Source organism: Callospermophilus lateralis, chromosome 6, assembly GCF_048772815.1.
Source record: "Callospermophilus lateralis isolate mCalLat2 chromosome 6, mCalLat2.hap1, whole genome shotgun sequence".
NCBI classification, from domain to species: domain Eukaryota; kingdom Metazoa; phylum Chordata; class Mammalia; order Rodentia; family Sciuridae; genus Callospermophilus; species Callospermophilus lateralis.
Genome location: NC_135310.1, coordinates 153,553,335 through 153,577,634, shown reverse-complemented (window position 1 = coordinate 153,577,634; position 24,300 = coordinate 153,553,335). Strand labels below are relative to the sequence as shown.

General features: G+C 42.6%; 1 protein-coding gene across 1 annotated transcript in view; it reads left to right on the top strand.

Moving 5' to 3' along the window:
• The window catches only part of Kif13a (kinesin family member 13A), a 176,777-nt gene extending 174,429 nt beyond the window's left edge, over window positions 1-2,348 (top strand). Inside the window, 1 exon segment of the mRNA XM_076859246.1 lies at window positions 2-2,348. Coding sequence (XP_076715361.1) covers window positions 2-34 — 33 coding nt within the window. The 3' untranslated portion in view covers window positions 35-2,348.
• The last annotated feature ends 21,952 nt before the right edge of the window (window positions 2,349-24,300 follow it).

Here is a 24,300-nt window from a genome sequence, read left to right as displayed (position 1 = left end):
TATTCCAGAGGCAGCCTTTTGGGTCCTGTGCTAGGGTGAGCAGGGTGGATTGTACATAGATTGTACACGGAGCTCCAGAGGCCCTTCATTGCAGGGACGGGGTGGGAAAGAGTCATCCTGATATTTCCAACAGGGAAGATGCCCACCGGGTAGCAGGCTCTCAACCTGTCCTGCTCACTCTGTGTGTCAGAGCAGGTTGGCTTTGGGAACCAGAGTGAAACCATGAAATACATAGGACCAGTGAGTTTTTATTTTATTTTATTTTTAAATAATATATGGATTAGTGTTAAATTGAGCACCCAGGTGGATAAGGATCAATTCACCTCATATTCTTTCCCTGAGATGTTTAGCTATTGGCTCTTCAAAGTCATCTGGTAGCACCTATCCTATTTTAGCAAATCTATGATTCCTTTGATTATTATATGATCTATTATTTTATATATCATTAAGAAGGGAAAACAGCCAGGTACCATGGCACTCACCTATAATCCCAGCAGCTTGGGAGGCTGAGGCAGGAGGATCGCAAGTTCAAATCCAGCCTCAGTAACTTAGTGGGGCACTTAGCAACTCAGCAAGACTTAATTTTAGTTTGAGCAAAACAACTCAGCACTTAGCAACTCAGTCTCTAAATAAAATATTAAAAAAGGCTGCAGATGTGGCTCAGTGGTTAAATGCTCCTGGGTTCAATCTCCGGTGTCAAAAAAAGAAAGAAAGAAAAATAAACAGCCAGGTGCCAAGGTGCATACCTGTAATCCCTGCTACTTGGGATGCTAAATATGGAGAATCACAAGTTTGAGGCCAGCCTGTCTCAAACTAAAATGAAAAGGGCAAGGGATGTAGTTAAGTTGAAGATGCCTATTTAACATGCCTATTTCCATCTCCAGCATCACAAAAAAAGAAATGACTATCAAGCAATTGCAAGACACACCCCAATTTTAGACATGTTATAGTGGAAGGGGAAACATGGGTGGTGAAGAGTTGATAAAGTACAGTAATCTGGTACCCTTACGGGACTGTGCTTCATGGGGAAATAAAATTAAAGTTTGGATGTTACCCAGACTGGAACAAAATAGACATTTGCTAAGGAAAACATAACAAATTACATAAACAAGAGATCATCAGTCTTTAAGTGTTGTATTCCCAAGTACCACCACTTCTTCCCATTAACATAACTTTTGGTAGGGGGCCACTGGGGATTGAACTCAGGGGTGCTTTACCACTGAGCTACATCCCAGCCCTTTTTATTTTTTTAGTTTGAGAAAAGATCTTGCTAAGTTGCTGAGGCTCATCTCAAACTATGATCCTCCCGTTTTAGTCTCCCAAATTGCTGGAATCATAAGCATGTGCCACCAAGCCAGGTTTATTCTCATAACATTTTTGGCCCCATACTCCTGTGAGCTATGAAGGAGCCCTGGCGATACACAGAGTCACTCACACCCTCAGAAGCCTGGGGAGAAGTTGCCATTCCAACGAGGCGGCTCTTCTCCCCAGTCTTCCCCCTGCTTTCTGTACCAGCCCTTTGCATTTCAGTGTGGGGTCATTTACCCATAAATAAACTGCGAAAGTGACCTTTTGCAATAAGAAAAAGGCTTCTTTCCCCCATATGAGAATAATAGGGGCTATGGCTCAGTGGTGGAGTGGGTGCTTCATGTGCATGGGGCCCTGGTTCCATCCCCAGCTCCAAGAGAACAGAGTCCCTCCTTGCTGGATCTGTTCTTGCCACCAAACCAAGCATTTGTTGAAAAATCCTCCACTTCCTGCAAACTGACCTTGAAGAGGGATCAGCATGGATGACCTGCTTCACCTTTGCCTTCAGAAGGCCAGGTCAGAGCCTTTCAAATCCCAGGAGTCCCTCAGCACCAAGACTTTGCTTCCATGTGGTAGAGGTCACGTGAGAGGCGGTCAGGTGTCTGAGGTCTGCACTGTGAGCAGCGTGGCCCTAAAGCAGAAGGGAGGGGCCTATAGCCTCCTCAAGGGCTTGTTGCCTAGATTATTTAGAACCTGACAAACAGGAAAAGTCTCACTTGCGAAAGGTCCCAGAATAGCAAGTGGCAGAATGCTTGCTTGGTATATGCAAGACCCTGGATTCCACTCCCTTTCTTTGAACAGAAAAAGAAAAAAAAGTTGAATGTACAGAAATGTTTGTTGCCTCCAAATAATGGGAGGATGGAGATTCATCTCCCTCCCCTAGGCATTTGCCTTAGTGCGTGGTAGGTCTCTCGGCTGTCTGGCTGCTGTTTGCAGGGGTGAAGATTAAACGCAGGGCCTCTGGGTGGGGCGCTGAGCAAGCGCTGTACCGCTGAGCTGCACCTCCAGCCCATGTTGGTTTCAATAAGTTGTTTAGGAAGTTTTAGTGTCTATTTGAGAACTTTTTCTGTGTTAAAATTCTACTTCATTTCTAACCCCGAAATGACTTAGAACGTGGATCAGAGACAACTTTTTTAGATTTTAATTTTTTTGCTGCCTTTGCTTTGCCTTGAGGTTTTACCTCAAGGCTTGGCTTCTGCCTTGCATGGTGTGAATTCCAGAAATGGGTTCCATAAGAAATCCAACCCAGGGCTGGGGCTGTAGCTCAGTGGCAGAGCTTACCTAGCATGTGTGAGGCACTGGGTTGGATCCTTAGCACCACATAAAAAATAAACAAAACAAAGGCATGATGTCCATCAACAACTACCAAAAAAAAAAAAAAAAACAAACCCAAATTTAAAATCCCTTACGGATGGGCCCGGTGGGAAGTTAGACAGGTGGGGACAAGGAGCCTGGACTCACCAGCCTCTGCATTCCAGGGTACCGGGGCTGCACGGTGAGAGGCAGCCAGCACATCCTCTGCTGGCCCCAGCTGGGCAGCACTGCTCGCCTGGTGGCCATGGAAAGCGCCAGCCCATCTTAAGACCCGCAGCAGCGCGGCCGACCTCAGACCAGCGTGGGGACCCTCATGCTTTCCCCTCCCCAGCAGGAGAATCAGCACTTTGTCCCTCGGGTGGATCCTCGCCTCTGCTTTCTCCAGAGAGCAAGAGAACTGAACTCCTGGATTAACTAAGTGACAGTATTTTTGTTTGCACTTCCTACACATCCCACTGTGTAGAACCTCTACAGATTCAACAAACTGTATTCTTGTACAGTTTTAATCCGTTCTTAAGGTAGAATCTGGAGTCAAGCTCTAATGTGTTTTGTTTTATAAATAATATATATTATGTATATGAAATGTGTATCTATAGTATGTCTGTTCAGAGACAGACAAGGCTGCACAGTAAAAGGCAGATCCAGGTGACGTGTAGAAAATCGAAAGGTACTGGACTTTGTTACAAAGCAACTTGGGCCATCGCTTCTCTGTGAGCAGATGAAAAAGATTTTATTGCCTAAGAAAGAGGTTGCAAATCCCTCTTCACAGAAAAGGTTGCAGATCGCTGTTCTTTATAACCAAAGAACCTACACGGGACAGCACGTCTTTGCTGTCCCCTCTTGTTTTGTGTGAGCGTATACGTTTGACTGCAAGTTTGGTGCCATATTTCCCTTGGCTACCAAGCCACCATGCTGCCCTTCTCTGTCCTCTGTTTCACAAGCACACTGAAGAGTCTCACAGCTGTATTCTTTGGTCTTCCACCGGCCTGACACCTGCTGACCTGACATTGTATGATAACCTTGACAAGGCCTGGGGCCTGGCTCCAGCCCAGCTTCCTACATGGTGACCGGTGGTGTCCAGTGGTGGGGCCAGCCAGACAGGTGGGATGCAGAGAGCAGTGTTAATGTGAGCCAACAAAGGGCGGACTGCGAGTTGGGGTGGGTGCTGGGGAAGGGTGCTGATGTGGGGTTTTGCGGGTTGGTCGGGGATTGGTAGATTTCATTGTGGTGTGGTTTTACTGCTGCTGTTTTGTTTGATTCTGAAAAATGCTGAAGAGGCGGACTGAGCTATATATGAATTTCACCGGTTCACGTGACACCGTGTCTGCAGGAGACGGCTGAATACGGACGACCCTGCTGTCGTGTCTTCATTTGTAAAATTCTCCTGCAAATGGAGATGTTGTATAATATGTGTGTGGAGTTTTACAGGAGTAGCCTACGTCCCTGTGCTGGAGACGCCTGCACCGCTGGTCCGGCTGCCCAGCTGTCTACGGGTGGTGAGAGGAGATGTGAGACCGTGCGCAGCCCGCTCTACCTTTCTCCTTCAAGTTCGTAGCATTGGGAAATGTGGAGACTTTATTGAAAAGCTGCTGTTCATGATTTTTGTGTATAGTGAGCTGACTGTAGTATTTTACTATTGTCTGTTTTAAAGGAAGAAAAACTGTAATTTATATCCCCTTTCGACTTTATTGTATTTAATTGGTACAGATTGTTGTGTGTGTTTTAGAATACAAACTGTCTAATTCAGATTTTAAAACGTCTGTTGTTGGTCTTTCATAATCCTGCCCTTCATTTCTGATCCACTTTACCATATTTGCATATATGTATGTCATTGGAGCGGCGAACAGTGTCAGCTAACATTTGCAGGGGTTACTGAAGGCTGGTCACTGCTCCAGCATTGGATATCTATTATCATTTAATCTGAGAGCAACCACAGCTGCTGTTGTCTTTAAGGGTCTGACAAATAGAAAGCTGACCCAGGACTTGGTGATGGAGTCCTGGCAAAGCCGGGAGGCAGCCCACACTTCCCTCAGCCTCCCTCTGTGCTGCTTGGTGAGGTACTTGGATGGAGGGCTGGGCAGCTTCAGAGGGCAGGAGGTGTCACAACTCCCTGGCTGACCAGCACTCTGGTGTGGGGGGAGGGGAGCTCCAGAGCTGGTAGGATGTGGGTTACCATGCTCAGCAATGCCTAGGCAAACCCTCACAGCAAGTAGCAGTGCCCCCTCGCCCACACACACACACACACACACACTTGGAAATGGTGGCTAAAGATGGCTTACTATGAGAGTTTTGTTAAAAATGGTATTATTACAGAAAAATAAAACCAGGATTTTCAGGAAAATCTCAGCTGTTCACAAGAGCCTTTCTGAAGTCACCAAGAGTTAGATCTATACAGTGCTTTATAGAGACTTCCAGGAGGAAATAGAGAGGGGGAGAAAAAACTCAGAACTTACTCAAATTTTATAGTCTAGGTTCAGCAAGAGAGAAACTCAGCTATTTAACGCTTAAGCCAATGGTAGAAACTGGAAATACTGTTCAAGACAAAAATGAACAAATCTGCCAGGCTTACTGGTGCACACCTGTAAATACCTGCGACTCAGGAGGCTCAGGTAGGAGGATTGCAAGTTCTAGACCAGTCTCAGCAATTTAGCCAGGCTGTGAGCAACTGGAAATGTGGCTAAGTGGTAAAGCGCCTCTGCGCCCAATCCCTGGTACCAAAACAACAACAACAAATGAACAGATTAACACCCCCTTACTGGTGTGAGATCAGTGGTACTTGGAACATTGGCATTGGCACTTGTTGTGATTATAAGAGAACGAACTGGTTTGGGGACACAGTCTATTGAATATATCAGTACAGGCATGTGTTGAACAGTTAATTTCCTAAGTCCAGTGTTACCAGTGTTGTCATATTTGTGTACGGTCATTTGGACACATTTTCTCAAATATAGCTTGGGTCTCTATGGCACTGACTTATGGTAGGAAAACTTTATAAAAATACCTTTAGGGTTAGGTAAGGGCAACACAGTATCTTCTACTAAATTATACCGCCCCAGCCAATTTAAGTTACAATATTCGAGCCTTGGAACTACACTGGAAAGAGAGACAACTAATTACATGATCAAGCTTTATTTTAAAAAGTAAACCTTTCTGGTTACGTAACGAGGGTCTTGGAGGAAAGTGTAATTGATGAAGATTTCTTGCCCTCTTCTTTCTGGACCAACAGCTAACAGAAGCATGCTGCTGGCCCAGTCATGTCGAAAGCTTTCCGTACTCAGCCTTGGTCACCTACAGTGACAGCAGTGCCCGTGTTTTCCTGAGCCTACCTCCCAAGTTAACAAACAGGAACGGAAGGCCTGTCTGTGGTCTGTGGCAGGCGTCTGGGGTTTTCTGTCCTCGAAGAAAGGCTCCAAGGCCAGCAGCTTCCCACCAGACATCCTGGAGGGATCTGTAGCCTCTCGCTGGTGGGGCAGTGGGACCTAGATGGCCCCATGGAAGGCAAGAAGACCCCGAAGGGGAGCTCTGTCCTTCCGAAAGCATGAGCCAGGCCTGAGGGGAGCAAAAGCAAACCCCAAAGTCTAAATGTAATGAGCTTGTCTTTTATTCTTTCTTTTTCTTTTTTTTTTTTTTTTTTTTTTTGGTGCCAAGGATTGAACCCAGGGGTGCTTACCCACTGAGCCACATCCCCAGCCCTTTTTTATATTTCGTTTTGAAACAAGATCTCGCTAAGTTGCTTGGGACCTTGTTACGTTGCTGAGGCTGGCTTTGAACCCACAGTCCTCCTGCCTCAGGTGCTGGGATTCCAGGTGTGTGCCACTGTGCCCAGCCCAGTTTGTCTTTTGTCTTTAATCCCTGAGGGGAGGAAGAGAGAAGAATCGATTTGCTCCTTGTTTCCTGGACACACAGTGCATGCGTAAAGCTGAAATGAAACACCTTGGTTTTTCTCTTTCCAATATTCTGGGACATACATCCACCTCTGTATTCTGTTTCCAGTCTGGTGCCTGCACACTGCTCTCACACTGAGAAGACTAGCTCAAGAAGATGCATGGGGTGTCTTAAACCCTGTATCTGAACAGTGATCACGTACAAAGAAACAGGTAAGTGTTGAAATTGAAGATGGTACAAAGAAACAGGTAAGTGTTGAAATTGGAGTCTCTGGAAGAAGACTTTAGCAAAATCTGAGCCAACTTGACCCTTTCATAATATCTAAAGTGCTTTGAACTATGTAGTTTTTAAAATTGGTGTTTATAACAGCTGTAAGCAGTTACTTGGGGCCTTCATCTCCTAAATGTCTTCGTGAGTCAAATCATGGAGAATGTCCTTAAGTTTTTTTATTATTGTTTGTCTTTTCCTAATCCAGCAGGAAGTTTTGGGGCTATCACAGCACCGTAGATCAATTTTCCTAAGAGTTTTTGTCAAGAAAAACACTTTTGAACAAAAAGCCACAGCTCTGTGTGATTGATTAATCGCCCTTGTTGAATCAGCATAATCTACCTAGTGTGTGGTTAACCACAAATAAAACAAGCCTCCTCCAAACACTAGAGTTAAAACACTTAGGTGCAGCTTCTGCCAACAAGAGAGCAATTTACTGAGAATGAGAACATAAGGTCTTCCTTCGTACCACAGGCACTCAGGGTGATTTTGATGATGGTGGAGGATGTCAGCATACCTACGTTTTTCAAGCTGGTCCTCACAAATACAGTGGCATGTATTTGTAAGAAGGGCAGTTATCTGACACACATAGTAGATTACACTTACCCTTGGCAGCTTAAAACAACATTTATCATCTCACACAATTTCTATGGGTTCCAAATTCAGGCATGGGCAGGTCTGAGTAGTTCTGGCTCTACTCTCTTAGGCGTTTCCAGTCACCTGCAGCCCTGGCTTGATGGACTGGGGGATCCACTCTTCAGGAATCTGGTGCTTCTTCCTTGCAGTAGTGTAGACCTCTCTACACTGCTTGCATGTCTCCACAGCATAGCTATGGGCTTCCCTGAAGTCAGTGGTTCAAGAGAGAAGACAGAAGCCATAGCGCCTCTCCTGACCTGGGCTCAGAAGCCAACTTCTACCACGCTATATTCTTTTGAAGTGGGATACTAAGAAGAGAAGGATGATCAGGCTTTCCCAGCCCCCCCCCTTTTTTTTTTGTTACCAGGATTGAACCCAGGGGTGCTTTACCCACTGAGCCACATCCCCAGTCCTTTTTATTTTTATTTTGAGACATGGTCTTGCTGATTTGCTTAGGGCCTCACTAAGTTACTGAGGCTGGCCTCAAACTTGTGATCCTCTTACCTCAGCTTCCCAGGCTGCTGGGATTATAGGCATGCACCACTGGGCCCAGCTATGCTCTTCTTTTTGAGAAGAGAACTATAAACAGATTTTAGACATGCTTCAAAACCACCATAACTAGTTAGAAGTTGTACAACAGAAGCCAGGGCTCAAAGCAAAGCTAACTGGAACCTTAAGTGAACACAGGAATCCAATTCCTGATGCAATGCTCCCATTCATGAAGAGGAATGTAACAAGGAAAGCTGCATCCCATAGAGGGCAAAGGAGACAGCAATAAAAGGGAAAATGTAAGGATTATTTGAATATATGAGATTGTAAATGATCAGACTGCTATAGTATTCCTGGTGGAAGCAAATGATCAGACACTATAAATTTTGCTTTTACTTATAGATGTATTTTCTCATCTGGTTCTTTTTGGATCTGCTTCATTAGAGGCACAAGTACATAAATATATTTGATGGCTTTGTTCAATGCAGGAAATCCAAGCACATCCTTACTTATGAAGACAAGTAATAGTAATGATGACTTTAGGAATAAAACTTCCACCAAAGACAAATTCCTCAGAGAAGCCTTTCCTTGATCCCTTAGACCAGGCTGGCTCCTGCTCTTGCTCGTGGTCACGGTATGCTATAGCTCTGGTTTACACCATTGGACGTGATATAATGAAATAATGGTATTTTTTTTTTTTTCTGGTTTCCTTCCTCACAGAGCAGGGCAATGGTATTTTCCAACCCTGAACTCCAACTGCATAGTGCAGGGCTGGGTATGTATTGGGTTTCCAGAAGCCTGCTAAAGGGGTGATGCTGAGTCTGGCTGGGCACAAATCATGAGCCACTCAAGCAGGAACAAGCTTTATTTCTGAACTCACGTGAATGCCACCCACGCGGCCCTTCCAGAAACACCACACACCGGAACTCCCTTCACTGGAACTTCACTAACCAACGAGAACTCCCCAGGAATCCTCACAAGAACTCCAAAGTAGCGGGCGCCTGAGGCTGACAGCAAGGGTCTATATACAATTGAATACACAGCTTAACTTAATTATCTGGCAAAATGCTAGGGGCCATTCCGACTGGCTGTGGCTCTCAACAGGGTGAGCTAGCGGGGAGAGCTGTACATCAGACCCAGAACTTGACCTGGAAGACCCAAGGCTTTTTCCTAACAAGGATCCAGGAGTATGGACCGGCTTTACAGTAGTGTTGATGTTTACAGAATGCTCTCCAAGTGCTCCATTCCTCTCCTTTCCATTAAAAACATGATTTAGCCAGGACAGTGATATGCGGCTGTAATCCCAGTGACTTGTGAAACTTAGGCGGGAGGATCACCAAGTTGGTGACCAGCCTCAGCAACTTAGCCAGGCCCTAAGCAACTCGGCAAGACCCCATGTGACTAGGAAGGTGGCTCAGTGATTAAGTGCCCCTGGTTTCAATCCCCAGGACCCTCCAAACAACAAAAAGACATGATACCTGTACATACACACATATATGATTGAACTTAATAGTTGGTTTGGATTTCTTCAGTTACCTAATTCCCTTTTCTGTTTCAGGATCCCATTCATTACATTTTGTTGTACTGTCTTTTTTGTTTGTTCTTTTTGTTTTGTTTTGCTTTTGCATCAAGGATGAAAACCAGGGGTGCTTAGCCACTGAACTGCATCCCTTTTTTATTTTTTTATTTTGAGACAGTGTCCCACTAAGGCGCTGAGGCTGGCTGGCCTTGAACCTTTTGATCCTCCTGCCTCACCCTTCCGAGTGGCCAGGGTTACAGACATGAGCCACTATACCTCACTTTGCTCTCTTTTTATCTCCTGGGCTACGCCAGCACATTCACTTGCTTTTGATGTCTTGGGCAGTTTTGAGTAGTGTAATGTCGGAGCCTCTACTAGATTTGCTTTTGTTTTTCTCAAGATTAGACTGGAGTTCGTGGGTTTTAGGGGGAAGTTCGCAGAGGTGACATGCCATTTTCATCACGACATGGTATATGCTACCAAGGTGATCTCACTGTTGATCTCCGTCACCTGAATACTGTTTCAGGTTTCTCCAGTATCAAGCTACATCTTCCCTCTTTCTATATTCTTCGGAAGGAAGTCACCATGAAGTTCACAGAGGCAGAAGCTGGTTCTCTCCATGGGTCTTGCCTATCCGCCAATCTGTATGAGGGGCGCCCAACCTTCATTCGACCCCTGTGATCCATTTCCTTCGGGCTGGAGATCACTGGATGAAGGAAATACAGATGGTCACGGATCTGAGCTGACTGGGAGAAAGGAATTTCACTGCCTACCATTTTCTGTTTTCTTTTGTTTCTTTTTCCTATGTCTTTATTTACTTATTTTTATGTGGTGCTGAGGATTGAACCCAGTGCCTCATGCATGCGAGGCAGGTGCTCTACCACTGAGCTCCAGCTACAGCCCCTCATTTTCTGTTTTCTGCTGAAAATTCAAGACTGAGAATTGTCATCCACTATGAAGTTCTTTTGACAAGATTTTTGAGACTAACACATTCTGAAAATACTCTTCCTGGGTTTGAATCCGGCTCTGCCACCTAGCCTTTCTGATCTTGACTAATCCTAAGCCTGAAGCTCAGCTTTCCCACCACAAAGTGGGACAGGCAGCAGTATCCACCTCATGAGTTGTTGAAATCATTATGGGACAATGCATGTGAAATCCCTTATACTGAATAAACAACCAGGCAATGGGATATGTGTTCATATGAAACAGAGATCTCTTTCCTGCTACCAATCATGGTACCCTGTGGTTCTCCACTCTTAGCGTGAATGACACACCTTCCTTCATAGGGTTGCCTGGCTTTCAGATATCACCAAAGCAATGAGAACAGGCATGTTGGGAAAAGATCCAAGAATTTGTGGAAATGAAAATCAAATTCATTCAAATTAAAAACTCATTGGATGTGTGAGCAACAGAAAATATTCCACGGAAGAAAGTAAGTATGGAAGAGATTTAAAGAAAGTACTCAAAATATTGCATTGTGAGACAGAGATGGAAAGTGCAGGAAAGAGGTGAACCATCATGCAGGCTAGCATGACAAGATCAAATACACATTTATACGAGCATCAAAGGAAAAGAGGCACAGGAAAGCAGAGGTGTCAATGCGAAAATTTCCCAGAACTGGTGAAAAGCATGAGTTCTCAGATTCAGGAAGTACAATAACTGCATAAAGAGAAAACTAAAAAGTCAACAATTAAACATATGACATGAAATTGCCAAACTCCAAAGATAAAAATATTTTAAAAGTATTCAGAGAGCCAGACATCTGTAATCCCAGCGGCTCAGGAGGCTGAGGCAGGAGGATCGCAAGTTCAATGCCAGCCTCAGCAAAAAATGAGGTGCTAAGCAACTCAATGAGACCCTGTCTCTAAATAAAATACAAAATAGGGCTGAGGATGTGACTCAGGGGTGGAGTGCCCCTGAGTTCAATCCCCAGTACCCATCCCCCCAAAAAATATTTAAAGAAAACAATTACTAGCTATAAATTAATTATAATTAGATGAACAGCGACCTTCTCAAACACACCAATAGAAATCTGGGGAAATAGCTCAGTTGGTAAAGTGCTTGCCTTGCATGTATGGGTTCAATCCATAGCACCACAACAAAGAAAAAAAAAATACACCAATAGAATTCATAAGACAATGGAATAGTTTCAAAATTCTGAAATTGCTAACTTATTTGTCAGTTAATTAAAGATTCAAGAATGAGGGCTGTGGCTCAGTGGTAGAGTGCTTGCCTAGCACGTAAGAGGTACTGGGTTCAATTCTGAGCACCACATGGTAAATGAATGAATAAAATAAAAGTTCATCAATAGCTAAAGTGAGAGAGAGAGAGGAGAGAGAGTTTGATTCAAGAATAAAAACAACAAATAACATTTTAGCCCAAGACTGAAAGAATTGAGTACCTGCAGACAATCCCACTAAAAGAACTATTTAAGGTAATACTTAAAGAAGGAAATGAAAAGCCAAGTACACCTCATCCTAACCACGCAGGAGGCCGAGGCTGGAGGATCATAAGTTCTAGGTCAGCCTGGGCAACTTTGTGAGACCCTGAATCAAAATGTATAAAGGGCTGCAGATATAGCACAGTGGTACAGCACATGCCCAGCATGCATGAGGCTCTGGGTTCAGTGTCCAGAAAGTGGGGGGGGGGAGAAAAAAAAAGTCCAGAAGGAAGACAAAGGCATGAATGGTGAGGAAAGAAATCAGTCAATATGTGGATAAATCTAAATGAGCATCAGCAAAATAAAACCTGTGTGGGAGCAATAAAATGGAAGTGGGAGTCAAATATGGTCAACAGAGTCAACAGTAAGGGGGGTGGGGACTGGAGTGGAAGCGTTCTGCGTTGCTTTGGGGGAGGATGGAGATGCTGGTCCATTTTATTCTAACCAATCAATTTGTTCTAATCGGTTACACATGACAGCAGAATGCTCTTGGATTCCTTGTACACAAATGGAGCACAATTTTTGACTTCTCTGGTTGTACCCAAAGTAGGGTGCTGATCCAGCTCATGTGAAAGTGACAAAGTGATCTCTCAAAAAGAAAAAAAAGTGACTTCCAAACCAAGGACTGGGGGAGAGCAGGGTAACACAACCAGCGATCTATTAAGAGGAAGAATGAAGTGGGAAAAGCCGATGGAAATTTCTTTTAAAAAGGCAGCAAACAAGATGAAAAGGTAAAAACAAATCCGAATAAATCCATATTCAGAATACAACTAAATAGGCTAAAATTATCTTTTTTTTTTTTTCCTTAAACAAGATTTTTCTTTTTCCTCCACAAGGACTCTCCGGGTAGCATGAGGGCTTAACTTAGGCTTGGTGATGTTCTAGGCATGGGTGGGGGGAGGGGCTGGGTCCAACCCCACGTCCAGTTTGAAGGTTTTCCCATCTGGGAGCGCGCACTGTGCTAAGTGAAAACATTCAACCAGGCCTCTTCCTCTGGATTCTCAAGTCCCTGGAGAATGCACCCCTAAGCTCTTATGGGGTCGGGCAGTCAGCGGTGTGCCCCAGACACTGCACCCATCTTGTGTTTAGCCAAGGGCCGGTCGTACCAAGAGCCTCCTTGAGGGTCTCCTTACATTTTGTCCGATATGCCTACGGCTGGTCCTTCAGCTGTCATTTCCCCTGCCCTGATAAATGAGTTCCTCTCTCCCCAAGTTGTAATAAAATCTTTTTTCCACGGGGGCCATCTGTTCTTTCTCCCTGGTAGTTTAATGATTTTATTAATTCATTTACTGTCACACATGATGAGTTTAGAGAGAAGTTACAAACCATGTGACTAATCTGCCAGCTTTGATCAGAAGCCACAGATCCAACTATGCTGTGACTAGAAAGATTGACAGCCAATGCAAACAACATGAAGCACCATCATATAGAAGAGGAAGAGGACTCCAAGTGTAGGTGACCCTCTGTAGAGATCTATGACAGAGGCTCACAGAGACTAAATTAAAATCAGTTTTCATAGCAAAAAGTTCACAACAGATGTACCAGGAGGTCAGAGATCAGAGAAAATCTAGTAATCTCCTTCTGTCCCACTTTTTGTTTACTTCTCTTCAGTAACATAACTAGGTAATAATACATGCATTACTTGAAGGAGGATTTAATTTTTTTTTTTTTTACACAGACTGTTAGGATCTCAAGATCAATGAACAATATAAAAGCTATTCCTTGAAGTGCATGAAAATGAGCGCAGAGATCTTTGGAATTAAATGGCATTTAGATGCTCAGTTACTTTTGCTTGGAGCATGGGAAGCAATATAGTTTATTGGCTTTTGAGTCAGAAAGAACAGGGTTCAATACCCACCTCTATCAATTCCCATCTCTATCAATTCCCATAACCAAACCAAAACAAAGAAGAACAGACACACACCCCCACTCTGACACTGGACAGCTAGATGACCTTGGGCAAGTTATTTAACATCTCTGAGCCTCAATTTCCTCATCTATAAAATGGAAACCATATTCCATTTGTCACAGGATGGTTATGAAAATTAAGTGGAGTGCTACATGGAGAGGGTCTGGTGCTCAGCCTGGCATACTATAGAATCTCAGTGCATGTCCCCTCTGTGTCCTCTCCACACCCTGTCATCCTGGTGCTATCCATTTCTTGTTGCCATTAGTGAGAGAGAAATGAGATGTACATTAACAAATAATATGATTTTTAAAAATTACTCTGTGATAACAAAATAACACCATTCCCCAAATGGTGTAAAAACACACTGAATTTTGAGTCAGGAGATGTCCATTCTTCACTAAGTCATTGATTGTGGCTGAGTATACAGCCTGAGCTCTCGGGCCCTCAATTTCCTACAATGAGAGACAATAATGGCTCAATACAAGTTTATTAAACGAACAAATGAATAACAAAATGGAAATAAAATCCCAAAATGGAGGGACCACTCCAATGAACAAGGGCTTTTGTTTAAAGTGGAGATGCCTAAACCAACACAAGTCTGAGGGAATAGCAGCTTTTCAGCCAGAGGTGCAAGACTTGCGGAGGTTCAAGTTCATGGAGGCTGAGACTCCAGGGCTCCAGGGCTCACCAAGGAGCAGCCTGAGTTTTCCCATGTGACCCTCCCCGTCCTGACTCCCACTCAGAAAAACAGCTGTCCCCGGCAGAGACCACTGTCCATCCCAGACAGCATGTATCTTCATTTCCAGAAAGAATAAACCCCAAACAGAATGGGCACCTGTAGGCGAAGTTGGAGAAATAACTCACCCATCAATGGTGGCACCAGCCGAGGAGAACTTGAAGGTTCCTTTTGACCCTTGTGTGAAGTCTGATTTCTTTGGTCCCTAACTAACCCCATCTCTGTACCAAATGTTCAGCGGGGATAAAAAGCACATTCTCTTCAGAAGAATGATTTTCTTTCTTTATGACATTTAGTAAGTGCTCTGCAGGCAGTTGATACTTCCTGGTCAATTAGGTACTGATGCTTAGTCAACTTTAAGGGAAAAGATATTAATAACTTAAGCCTGGAGCGTGAGGGCTCTTGGAATAAGGAACGTAATTCTGGTAATCTGCTCAGTGCCAAGAAGTTCCCTTCTCTGCCTCCTGCTGGGCCTGCCCATCCCCCTCATGATTTACACCCTGGCCATTGTTATTGAACATGGAGTAGGATTCTGATGTCATAGTAACAATATGTGACTTTTTTGTTGAGTTAAGTCAATAAACATAGCTGACTTTGATCAATATCAACAACCATTCCAGGGGGTGAGTCTTCCCAATCGTTGCTTGTGAATGATTTTCAGTCAGTGTGTCCATCATCTTTCTCTAGGACTTAATCCTTTTTAGGAGTTCCAATTTAGCTCAGCACTCCTAACCTCCTTCTGGAATCAAATAGGTCAATGATATTGCAGCCTAATATGTCCTACCTAGCCAGCTTCCATTAAAAAAGGGGTGAGCTGTTCTCTCCAAATAAATTAACAAGAAATTAAACAAATCAGTGCAAGCTATCTATAGAGATTTCACTTTGTAATTCGTCTACTTTGGGATTATGTATTAGTTACATAGACCCTTTCTTCTAGAAGTATCTCTGAACCCTGAAAAACTAGGAGTCTTCTATATGCTAATAATTTTCCCTAAGAATCAAGCAGTATTAAGGTCTCTGGGAAATATTTTTGCACTGAACACAGATTGAAGACCTGGATGCTCTTATGTGGTCCATTAGACTCAGAATTTCTTCTTGGAACATGGAAAGGAGATTAAAGGATGAGAAAAATGGGATTAAAAACCAGTAAGAGTAGATGAGACATGTGAACACCTGTTTGGCCTCTGCGTTTATCCTCTCTTTCAAAGATGGATACAGGGGGTTGGGGTTGTGGCTCAGTGGTAAAGTGCTTACCTTGTATGCCAGCGCCTATATAAATAAATAAATAAATGTATTCTGTTCATCTACAACTAAGATAATATTAAAAAAAAAAAAAGATGGATACAGAACTCCACTCTAGATTTTCATTCCATGCAAGGGAACTTAAGAAAGAAAGATAAAGAAGTCAGGATGTGGAAAAGGAAATGACTTGCAGAGAGTTGTACCCACAAGGAGGTCAGAGGACAGTGCAACTGGAAAAACTGGGGACTGGGAATATAGCCTCGTGTAGAGATTATGCTTAACTTGCATAAGGCCCTGGGTTTATGCAAGTAAACCAGAGTAAACCACACACACACACACACACACAAACACACACTCTTCTAGGTTTAACCTAGAGGTTCTGTAGGTCTGGGACATGGACTGAGAATCCATACTTTGGATTCATCCCACGCTGATTCCAGATTTGTGGACGACTGTGAAACGAATTAAACAAATTAGGAACTAATTTTTAGCTCTGGCCTTGAAAATAGGGCTGAGGATGTTTAAAGTTGGTTGTCAGGATACTTTCCTCTCTATTCTCTCACCTCCTCTCCCTACTTTCAAGCAGTTAAACCATTTGTGTTCACCAGGGTGAAAAGGAAATAACCCTTCAGTGTCTTCCACAAATCTGAGATCCTTGGAGAAATAGATAAAAGCATTTGAGAGCTGCAGGGTGGAGTGTTGAGGAGGGTGAGGCTTCCCTCCAGTCACTGCTAGAAAAAGATGGTCCAGGCAGAGAATTAGAGAGAGGAGCCCCAGAGGACCCAAGTGCCCTTGGACCCTCCCTGGGGGAGTGTTTGTGGGAGTTAGAGGAAGAGTAGATCCTGCAGATTCCCAGCCCAGTGATAACACCCTAGCCATCCTGTGGCCACACTGCCAGAACTTTTGGAGCCTTGGCTTGATACAAGGCTGCGAGCTGCTGCTGCCGCCTCTGCCTGCAGAGAACAGGGAGGGAACAGAAAGCAGCAGGATTGAAGGGGCCAGATGGACAAATCATATTCCTTGGCCTCTTCCTCAGTTCTGGGGGATCTCATAGTTATTTGCAATTATTTGGGGACACAGTTTGTTCCTTTGCAAACTTGGGTCAATGTATCTCTGTCAAGTACATTCTGTAACCTGGCCTTTGGTCCTGAAGAATTAATTTGGAACTAAAGAACTGAATGGTGCCCTCTGCTGAAAAGTCACTGAACTGTCCTCAGGGACTGTGAGTGCTGAGCACAGTCTCTTTGAGCTGGGCAGTGGGAACCATGATGGTTTATATGAAATTTTTGTTGTCTGCCTTCCAAAAATTGCTTAAAATGTAAAATATCAACTTAAAGCCATTTAAATAAATAAAGCCATTTGTGAAATACATATTTCCAAAAGTAAATCTATGTGAATAAGCATTTAATTGAAATACTTAAGTACGACCATCTCTACTTGTCCCTAAATGGTAGAACCTATGCTGTGATCACATTTTTATTTGCAGAATATGTGGCTGGAATACAGCGAATATTTGTTGGATGTCTTTTTTTTTTTTTTTTTTTTTTTTGCGCATTAGTAGGGATTGAACCTGAGGGCACTCTACCACTGAGCTGCATCCCCAGCCCTTTTGAAAGTGTTGGTTTTTTTAAAAAAATTTTTATCTTTATTTATTTTTACGTGGTGCTGAGGATCCAACCCAGTGCCTCATACATACGAGGCAGGCGCTCTACCACTGAGCTCTAGCCCCAGCCCTAAATTTTTTTTTTTTTTTATTTAGAGAGAGAAGAGAGAGAGAGAGAGAGAGAGAGAGAGAGAGAGAGAGAGAGAGAGAGAGAGAGGGAGAGAGAGAGAGAGAATTTTAATATTTATTTTTTAGTTTTCGGCGGACACAACATCTTTGTTTGTATGTGGTGCTGAGGATCGAACCCGAGCCGCATGCATGCCAGGCGAGCGAGCTACCGCTTGAGCCACATCCCCAGCCCCCTAAAAGTTTTTTATATTAAGACAGTGTCTCCCTAAATTGCTGAGGCTGGACTCACTTCTGCCTCAGCCTTCCAAGTCACTGGGATTACAGGCATGTGCCACCACACCTAGCAGTATGTCATTTTTTTAATGTTGTGTTTTGTTTTAATTAGTTACACATGACAGTACAATGGCCTTGACATATCATACTTTTGAATCAGATGGGATATAATATCTTATTTTTCTGAGTATACAGATTGCAGAAAGTATGTCAATTTTTAAAGTACTGTGTGTATCTTTCTCTCCTTAGTTCACAGTTCCTATTTTGGTACTGCCTCTCAGGGAAGGCACTGTGTTGATCTGATTGCAATAAAAGTGATATTACTGGCCTGGGGCTGTAGCTCAGTAGTACGAGTACTTGCCTAGCATGTGTGAGGCCCTGTGTTCCATCCTCAGCACCACATAAAGAAAAATAAATAAAATAATGGTATTCTGCCCATCACCAATTAAAAGATTAAAAAAAAAAGTGATATTACCATTTGTCTCTGGCATGGCAATTAGTACACGGTCTGAGAAAAATTGTGTTTAAAAGGAAAGGGGAGATTAAAAGTACCTTAACAATGAAAGCTAATCTTAACAAATTTTATTTTGAAGTATTTTTCCAAATACACAAACAATTGGCATAACATAAAAGTTGAAGAAAATAAAGAATTGCAGAACCGTGCATGAACAGGTGTTTAGGATACTTTCCTCTCTATTTAGGCCAGAGCTAAACACCATTCAGTAAACATTTATCCCGTTTGTGTTTGGCACTATGGATACAAAATGTCAGGAAAACGTGAAGTGACAATAAGGCGAGGCTTTTCTTTCCTTTGTATTATTTATTAGTCCTTCATTATTTATGATGCTAGTAAGTGACACTCTGGTCTTCCGTGACACCATTTCTGCAAGGTACCATTCATCTTTCCTTCCTTCATTTTACAGCTTTCGAATTTGGGTCAACAAGGAGCCAATCTGGACCCAGAAGAGTGACTTAACAGAGGGGAAAATACACCACAGGTGAGTTCAGGCTGGCCGTGATCTGGCAGGATTTTTGAGAGTGTTTTCAGAAGGGGCGAGCCGAGACTGTCATTCAGAATTGAAGGTCTGCCCTCCCCTTTCCCCTCTCAGCCTCCCTCTCTTTCCTCTGACACCACCCCTTAAACTTTTCCCCTTGCCTTTTCTACATTGCTGGTGTCTATAGGAATTTTTCGGCAGAAAGTTGCCAGAGAAATTTAAACCGATGACCTGACTTGTCTTGTGTAGATCTAATTTCCTAGTTTCAGGCTGTACTTGTCCTCAGCCTGAAATTAGGAAAGTTGCTGAGAAGTGTTGCATTTCCCCCTCTCCATTAGTTTTTCCATATTTTTCAAGGGACCCTAGTGCTGGAGGAAAAAGGAAGTGAAAGTCAAAACCAAACCTTGAGAGAGAAGGACCATGGCCGGTGTGTGAGGAAGCCTAGCTGCAAAGGTAGACCCCATGAGGAGTAAGGGGAGAGGCACGTTCACTGCAGCGGGTGGTGGACAGGGAAGAGTGGGGGCTCCTTCATTTGTGTAGACCCGCTCCTCAGTCCCCAGAGGCAGACCATTACTGCTTTGCACAGTGACTGCCATTCGGCGTGGACTTCAGGATGAGTGAGGCAAGCAACTGCACTTCAGCATCGATTAGCAAGGATGATGCTCCAGCCTTCAGCTGGAGGGATGGGCCCACAGGTGCTTCTCAGTGGCTGCTGATTCGGTGAAGGGGCAAGTTTCCCCGCCCCTGCAAGGGATAGAGAGATTTGACTGTTCCTCATTTAAAGCAGTTCAGGGGTGGCTTGGGCTTAATTGGGGCTGATAGAAGCTGTTTGTCTTTGGCTTTGGGCCTCTGTGGCGACCTCTGACGTGATCTATCACGTGTGTACGTGGTGAGCATCAGCCTTTTCCTAGCGGGGGAGCAGTATGACCAGTTCTGCTCCATGTCTCTACTGCCTTGAGTTTGTCCGGCTATGCGGCCTGTTTGATACTGAATGTGGAATGACACAGCTTTGGTCATTTTTACTTTGGAGAGAACATTTGAAGAGTTCTGTTTGTTGTTTGCGTTCTGGTTTTGAAGACCCATATATTTTTGTTAGCTCAAGATATCCTATAATGGACCCAAACAAGGTGAGCCAAGTCATGGCCCCAAGCCAAACATGAGTTGGCGGTGTTGGCTTCAAATCATTTTAACTAATCATTATGGGTGGCTAATTGCTCTGTTCAATTAACTCTGCCACCTACGATAATGGAAAATAAGGATGTACTAAATCACTGTTTCAGGTAATAGTGTAGCTTCCTTTGGAAAAAAAAAACTAATGAAAATAATCGTTAAAATGTTTAATTTCTGTTCACTTTGGTGGTGAAGGTGGAACTTACCAACTGGTAAATAAGATGGGAAAAATCTACATGTTCCATAAGCTGTCAATCCATCAACTCTTAATTCTTGGTTGTTGTGGATTCATGAAGATCAGAAATTCCTAGATGTTCTCTTTTTGGGAGGGTCTAGTTATGTCATTATTCTGCATCGATGTGAATCTCACAGGAGCAGCCGTGGTTCTCTTTGGCTTGTGTGAGGGGAGATGCACGTGAGCACTTAAATCATAATTTTCCATTTTTTGGTACTGCACCACTTTTTAGGCCTTCTTGTTGTAGGAGTCAAGAACTCTAGATGTGTTGTGGAAAGACTACGATGGATGACCAACTTCAAGGGAATTTTTGAACCAAAGGATCCTTTATGGTTATAAAATTGAAATTTGACAGAAGAAAAAGTTTTGGAGAAAATACTGTATCTACACATCATTGTGGCTTCATGATGCCTCTTTGAGAGGTCAATATAGTCTGAGGAGGCAATCTATTTGCTTTTCTGCTTTATCAAGGAGAAAGCAGCTATCATACCTACCTTTAAAGTTTTACAGTTCAAGAAAGTAAAATCTACAGATTTTATTCTAAGTTACCTTTTATTTTATTCTGTGACTTTTTATCTGGCATTCTGGATACTAGATAATGAATGATCCAGGCCCCAAGAATATCCCTTACTTGCCTTTGCATACTTTTCTTCCTTAAAAATGACTTTGTGAGGCTGAGCATGGTGGTAACACCTGTAATCCCAGTGGCTCAGGAGGCTGAGGCAGGAGGATCATGAGTTCAAAGACAGCCACAGCAAAAGCAAGGTGCTAAGCAACTCAGTGAGAACCTGTCTCTAAATAAAATACAAAATAGAGCTGGGGATATGGCTTAATATTTGAGTGCCTGAGTTCAATCCCCAGCACCAGTCCCCAGAAAGACTTTGTGATTACTTCAGAAAAATCATAGTAATGATTTACCACTAGTTTTCTGGCATTTCTCTCTGCTCATGGCTTTTTTTTTTTTTTGCACTGGGAATTGAACCCAGTGGTGCTTCACCAATGAGCTGTATCCCTAGCTCTTTTCCTTTCCAGATAGAATCTTGCTACATTGCTTAGGGCCTTGCTAATTTGGTGAGTTGACCTCTCCAATCCTCCTGCCTCAGCCTACTGAGTCACTGGGATTGCAGGCATGCACTGCCACACCCAGCTGGACATAGGCTCTTGATTTATGGTTTATCTGTGTCTTCTGGTTGTTGTCTGTCATGAATTAATTCTAAAAGAAAAGTTTTATAAGAAGGCTGTTTGGGAATTAGCAAAGTGTTTTTCAAATATCTCCACTCAAGGTTATTTCAAAACTAATCTTTGGTTTCAGATTCTTAACATTTCAGATGTGCCTAATAAATTCTGGTGCCAGAGTTGATTTTCAAAACAGTGCTTTTCAATTTAATGTGCATACAAGTCACCTGGTGATCTTGTTCATCTGGAGGTGCTGATTGAGTAGGCCTGGAAGGGACAGAGATGCTCTAGTCTAACGAGCTCCCAGGGGACACTGCTGCTACAGTCAGTGAGCAGCAACGGACCAAAAGCCACTGTTAGTTTAAACTAGGTGGTTTGTGCTTTTCAGGTGGAGGTGGTGGGCTGATGTGTACATTAGGGTTGTTTCCATACTAATTAGAATAATGCACTTTAAAAGAAAAGCTTTCACAAGTTAGGGTCTAATCAATTGGAGTATTTTCTACAAATGCCGTTAAAAAATAAAGAAGCTTGGTACTTGGTGTTAGCAATTTGAATTTTGGGACTCTTAATTGTTTTATACTTGCAACCATAATGATGAGTCTGGTTAAAGTAATTGATCAGTTATATTTAAAAAAAAAACTCTAAAATTGAACAAGCCAATAGGTTGTTTATATGGAATAGATTCAATAATGTGTTAGAATTTATACTGTAGAATTCTGTAGGTGAATTGTTAGTGTCAAGAACCTCGAGGTCAGTAGAGCATAATGCATTAAACTTTAAGAGAACTCAGTACAATCCTTAGAGGATACAGCTGTATTCAATGACATACCAAATGCTAAGAGCTCAACATGTATTAGGCTCTCAATAAATAATTGTTTTCTTTTCTTTTTTGAAAATTTTAATTAGGTATATGACAGTAGAATGTATTTTGATTCATTGTATTCAATTGCAGCACAATTCTATATTTCTATGATTAAATAACTGTTTTTATTTTTGGTACTGGAGATTGAACCCGAGGTGCTCTACCACTGAGCTACACTACCAGCCTTTTTTATTTTTTGAGACAGACTCTTGCTAAGTTGCTGAGGGTCTTGTGAAGTCGCAGAGGCTGTCCTCGAACTTGTGATGCTTTTGCCTTAGCCTCCTGAGTTGCTGGGATTACCAGCATGCACCATGGTGCCCAGCATATTTGTTTTTTAATCATTTGATTTCAGTTGATGATTCACTAGCTGTCTTTAATGTTAGGTGGGACTTGACCTTGAATTGATGGGAACTGACCTGAATTCAGTTGTCATTTTATCCAAACAATTTCATTCAAAAATGATGAATTTAGGGGCTGAGCGTGGTGGCGCATGCCTGTAATCCCAGTGGATCAGGAGTCTGAGACAGGAAGATCTCGAGTTCAAAGCCAGCAATGGTGAGGTGCTAAGCAACTCAGTGAGACCCTATCTCTAATAAAATACAAAACAGAGCTGGGGATGTGGCTCAGTGGTTGAGTGCCCCTGAGTTTAATCCCTGGTATGCCTCCACCCACAAAAACATAATGAATTTAAAATTTGCTTTGAGTTACATGTGTTTATGTTCATTCATGTAGTCAGGAAGAAGAAAAATCTAAGGCATGTTGGAATCATGTGACAGATGTAATTAATCAAAACTTGGTTACATTAGTTAATTCATTTCATCTTAAATATTACTTTATTCTCCAAAGACAGAAAATATAATAAGTTAATGAGAGTATACCGATTTATATCTTTAAAAATCTTCCCACTGCCATGGCCCTTCTTCCCCTAAAATACAAACAAGCAAAAACCTCTAATAACTTTCTAGATTTTGAACTCTGCATTGTCATATTTATTGAGTTTCTCCAGCTGTGATTGTACATAAAGTAGAATGTGAATCTCACTACTTTAACATTATTTTTCATTAGATAGAAATGCTTGGTTATAATTATCACATGATATGTAGAAGCTCAAGGAGATCTATCTAAAACTACTGAACAAAGTAGACATCATAGCACATGCCTCATTTTTTTATCTATACAAAGTAAACACATAAAGCTACCTAACTTCCTTTCATTGTCATCTTTAAATGACTGTCTTACCTTTTAAAGAATAAAGGAAGGCTATTTTTTTTAATCCAGGATGAACTTTGACCAAATTTATTTCTTTTGCAATTAGTGGATATTCTTCATCTATTAGTGAAAGGCCAGCAGCTTCTGTATTTGCTGATTTATGATTGGCAGATGGTTACCATGTCATAGAGGAAAAAATAAAAAAGTTTCTTGGTGAAGAAATACTGTAGTAGTAATAGGATTTTCATGAGCTGAGTTGTCTCCCAATAAACTATTTGTTTCAGCCAAAAACAAAAAAACAAAACCAACTGGGTCCAGGTTCATTGCAGATTTCTTCCTCTTATTTCTTGTCTGGTACAGCTTTCAGTGAATCAGTTACATGAATGTAGGACTACTGTATCATTGTCCCTTTAAATATTGCTATGCTTCCAAGAAATACCTGTGGAATGAGGGAAACAATTGAGAGCAAGGCTAAGAGAGATGTGCATTTTCCCCGATTTCCTCAAAATTCTACCCATCTTCTACTCTGAAGTTTTGTCTGGGTTTGGCCCAATTCTTTTACATGTTTCTTCCTTTCAAAGCTTGGCTGTGAAGGCTGTCCCTCTCAAGAAGGAGATGGTTTCCTGTGCCGGACATTTTGATTCTGATAGGGTGAAAAGGAAGATGAGATGTGGATACAGTTCAATCTCCTACAATTGAAGAGCAATCAAAAGATCAGGTACAGATCTTCCCTGCCAGTAAGCACCAGGAATCACCTTACTCTGCTTGGCAAATACCTACTTAAGAAAAGAAGAGGATTTCTTCTAATTGCAATGGCCAGTGATCCCCATGACTTGGGAGGCTGAGGCAGGAGGATTGCAAGTTTCATGCTAGCCTCTGCAATTTAGTAATACCCTGTCTCAA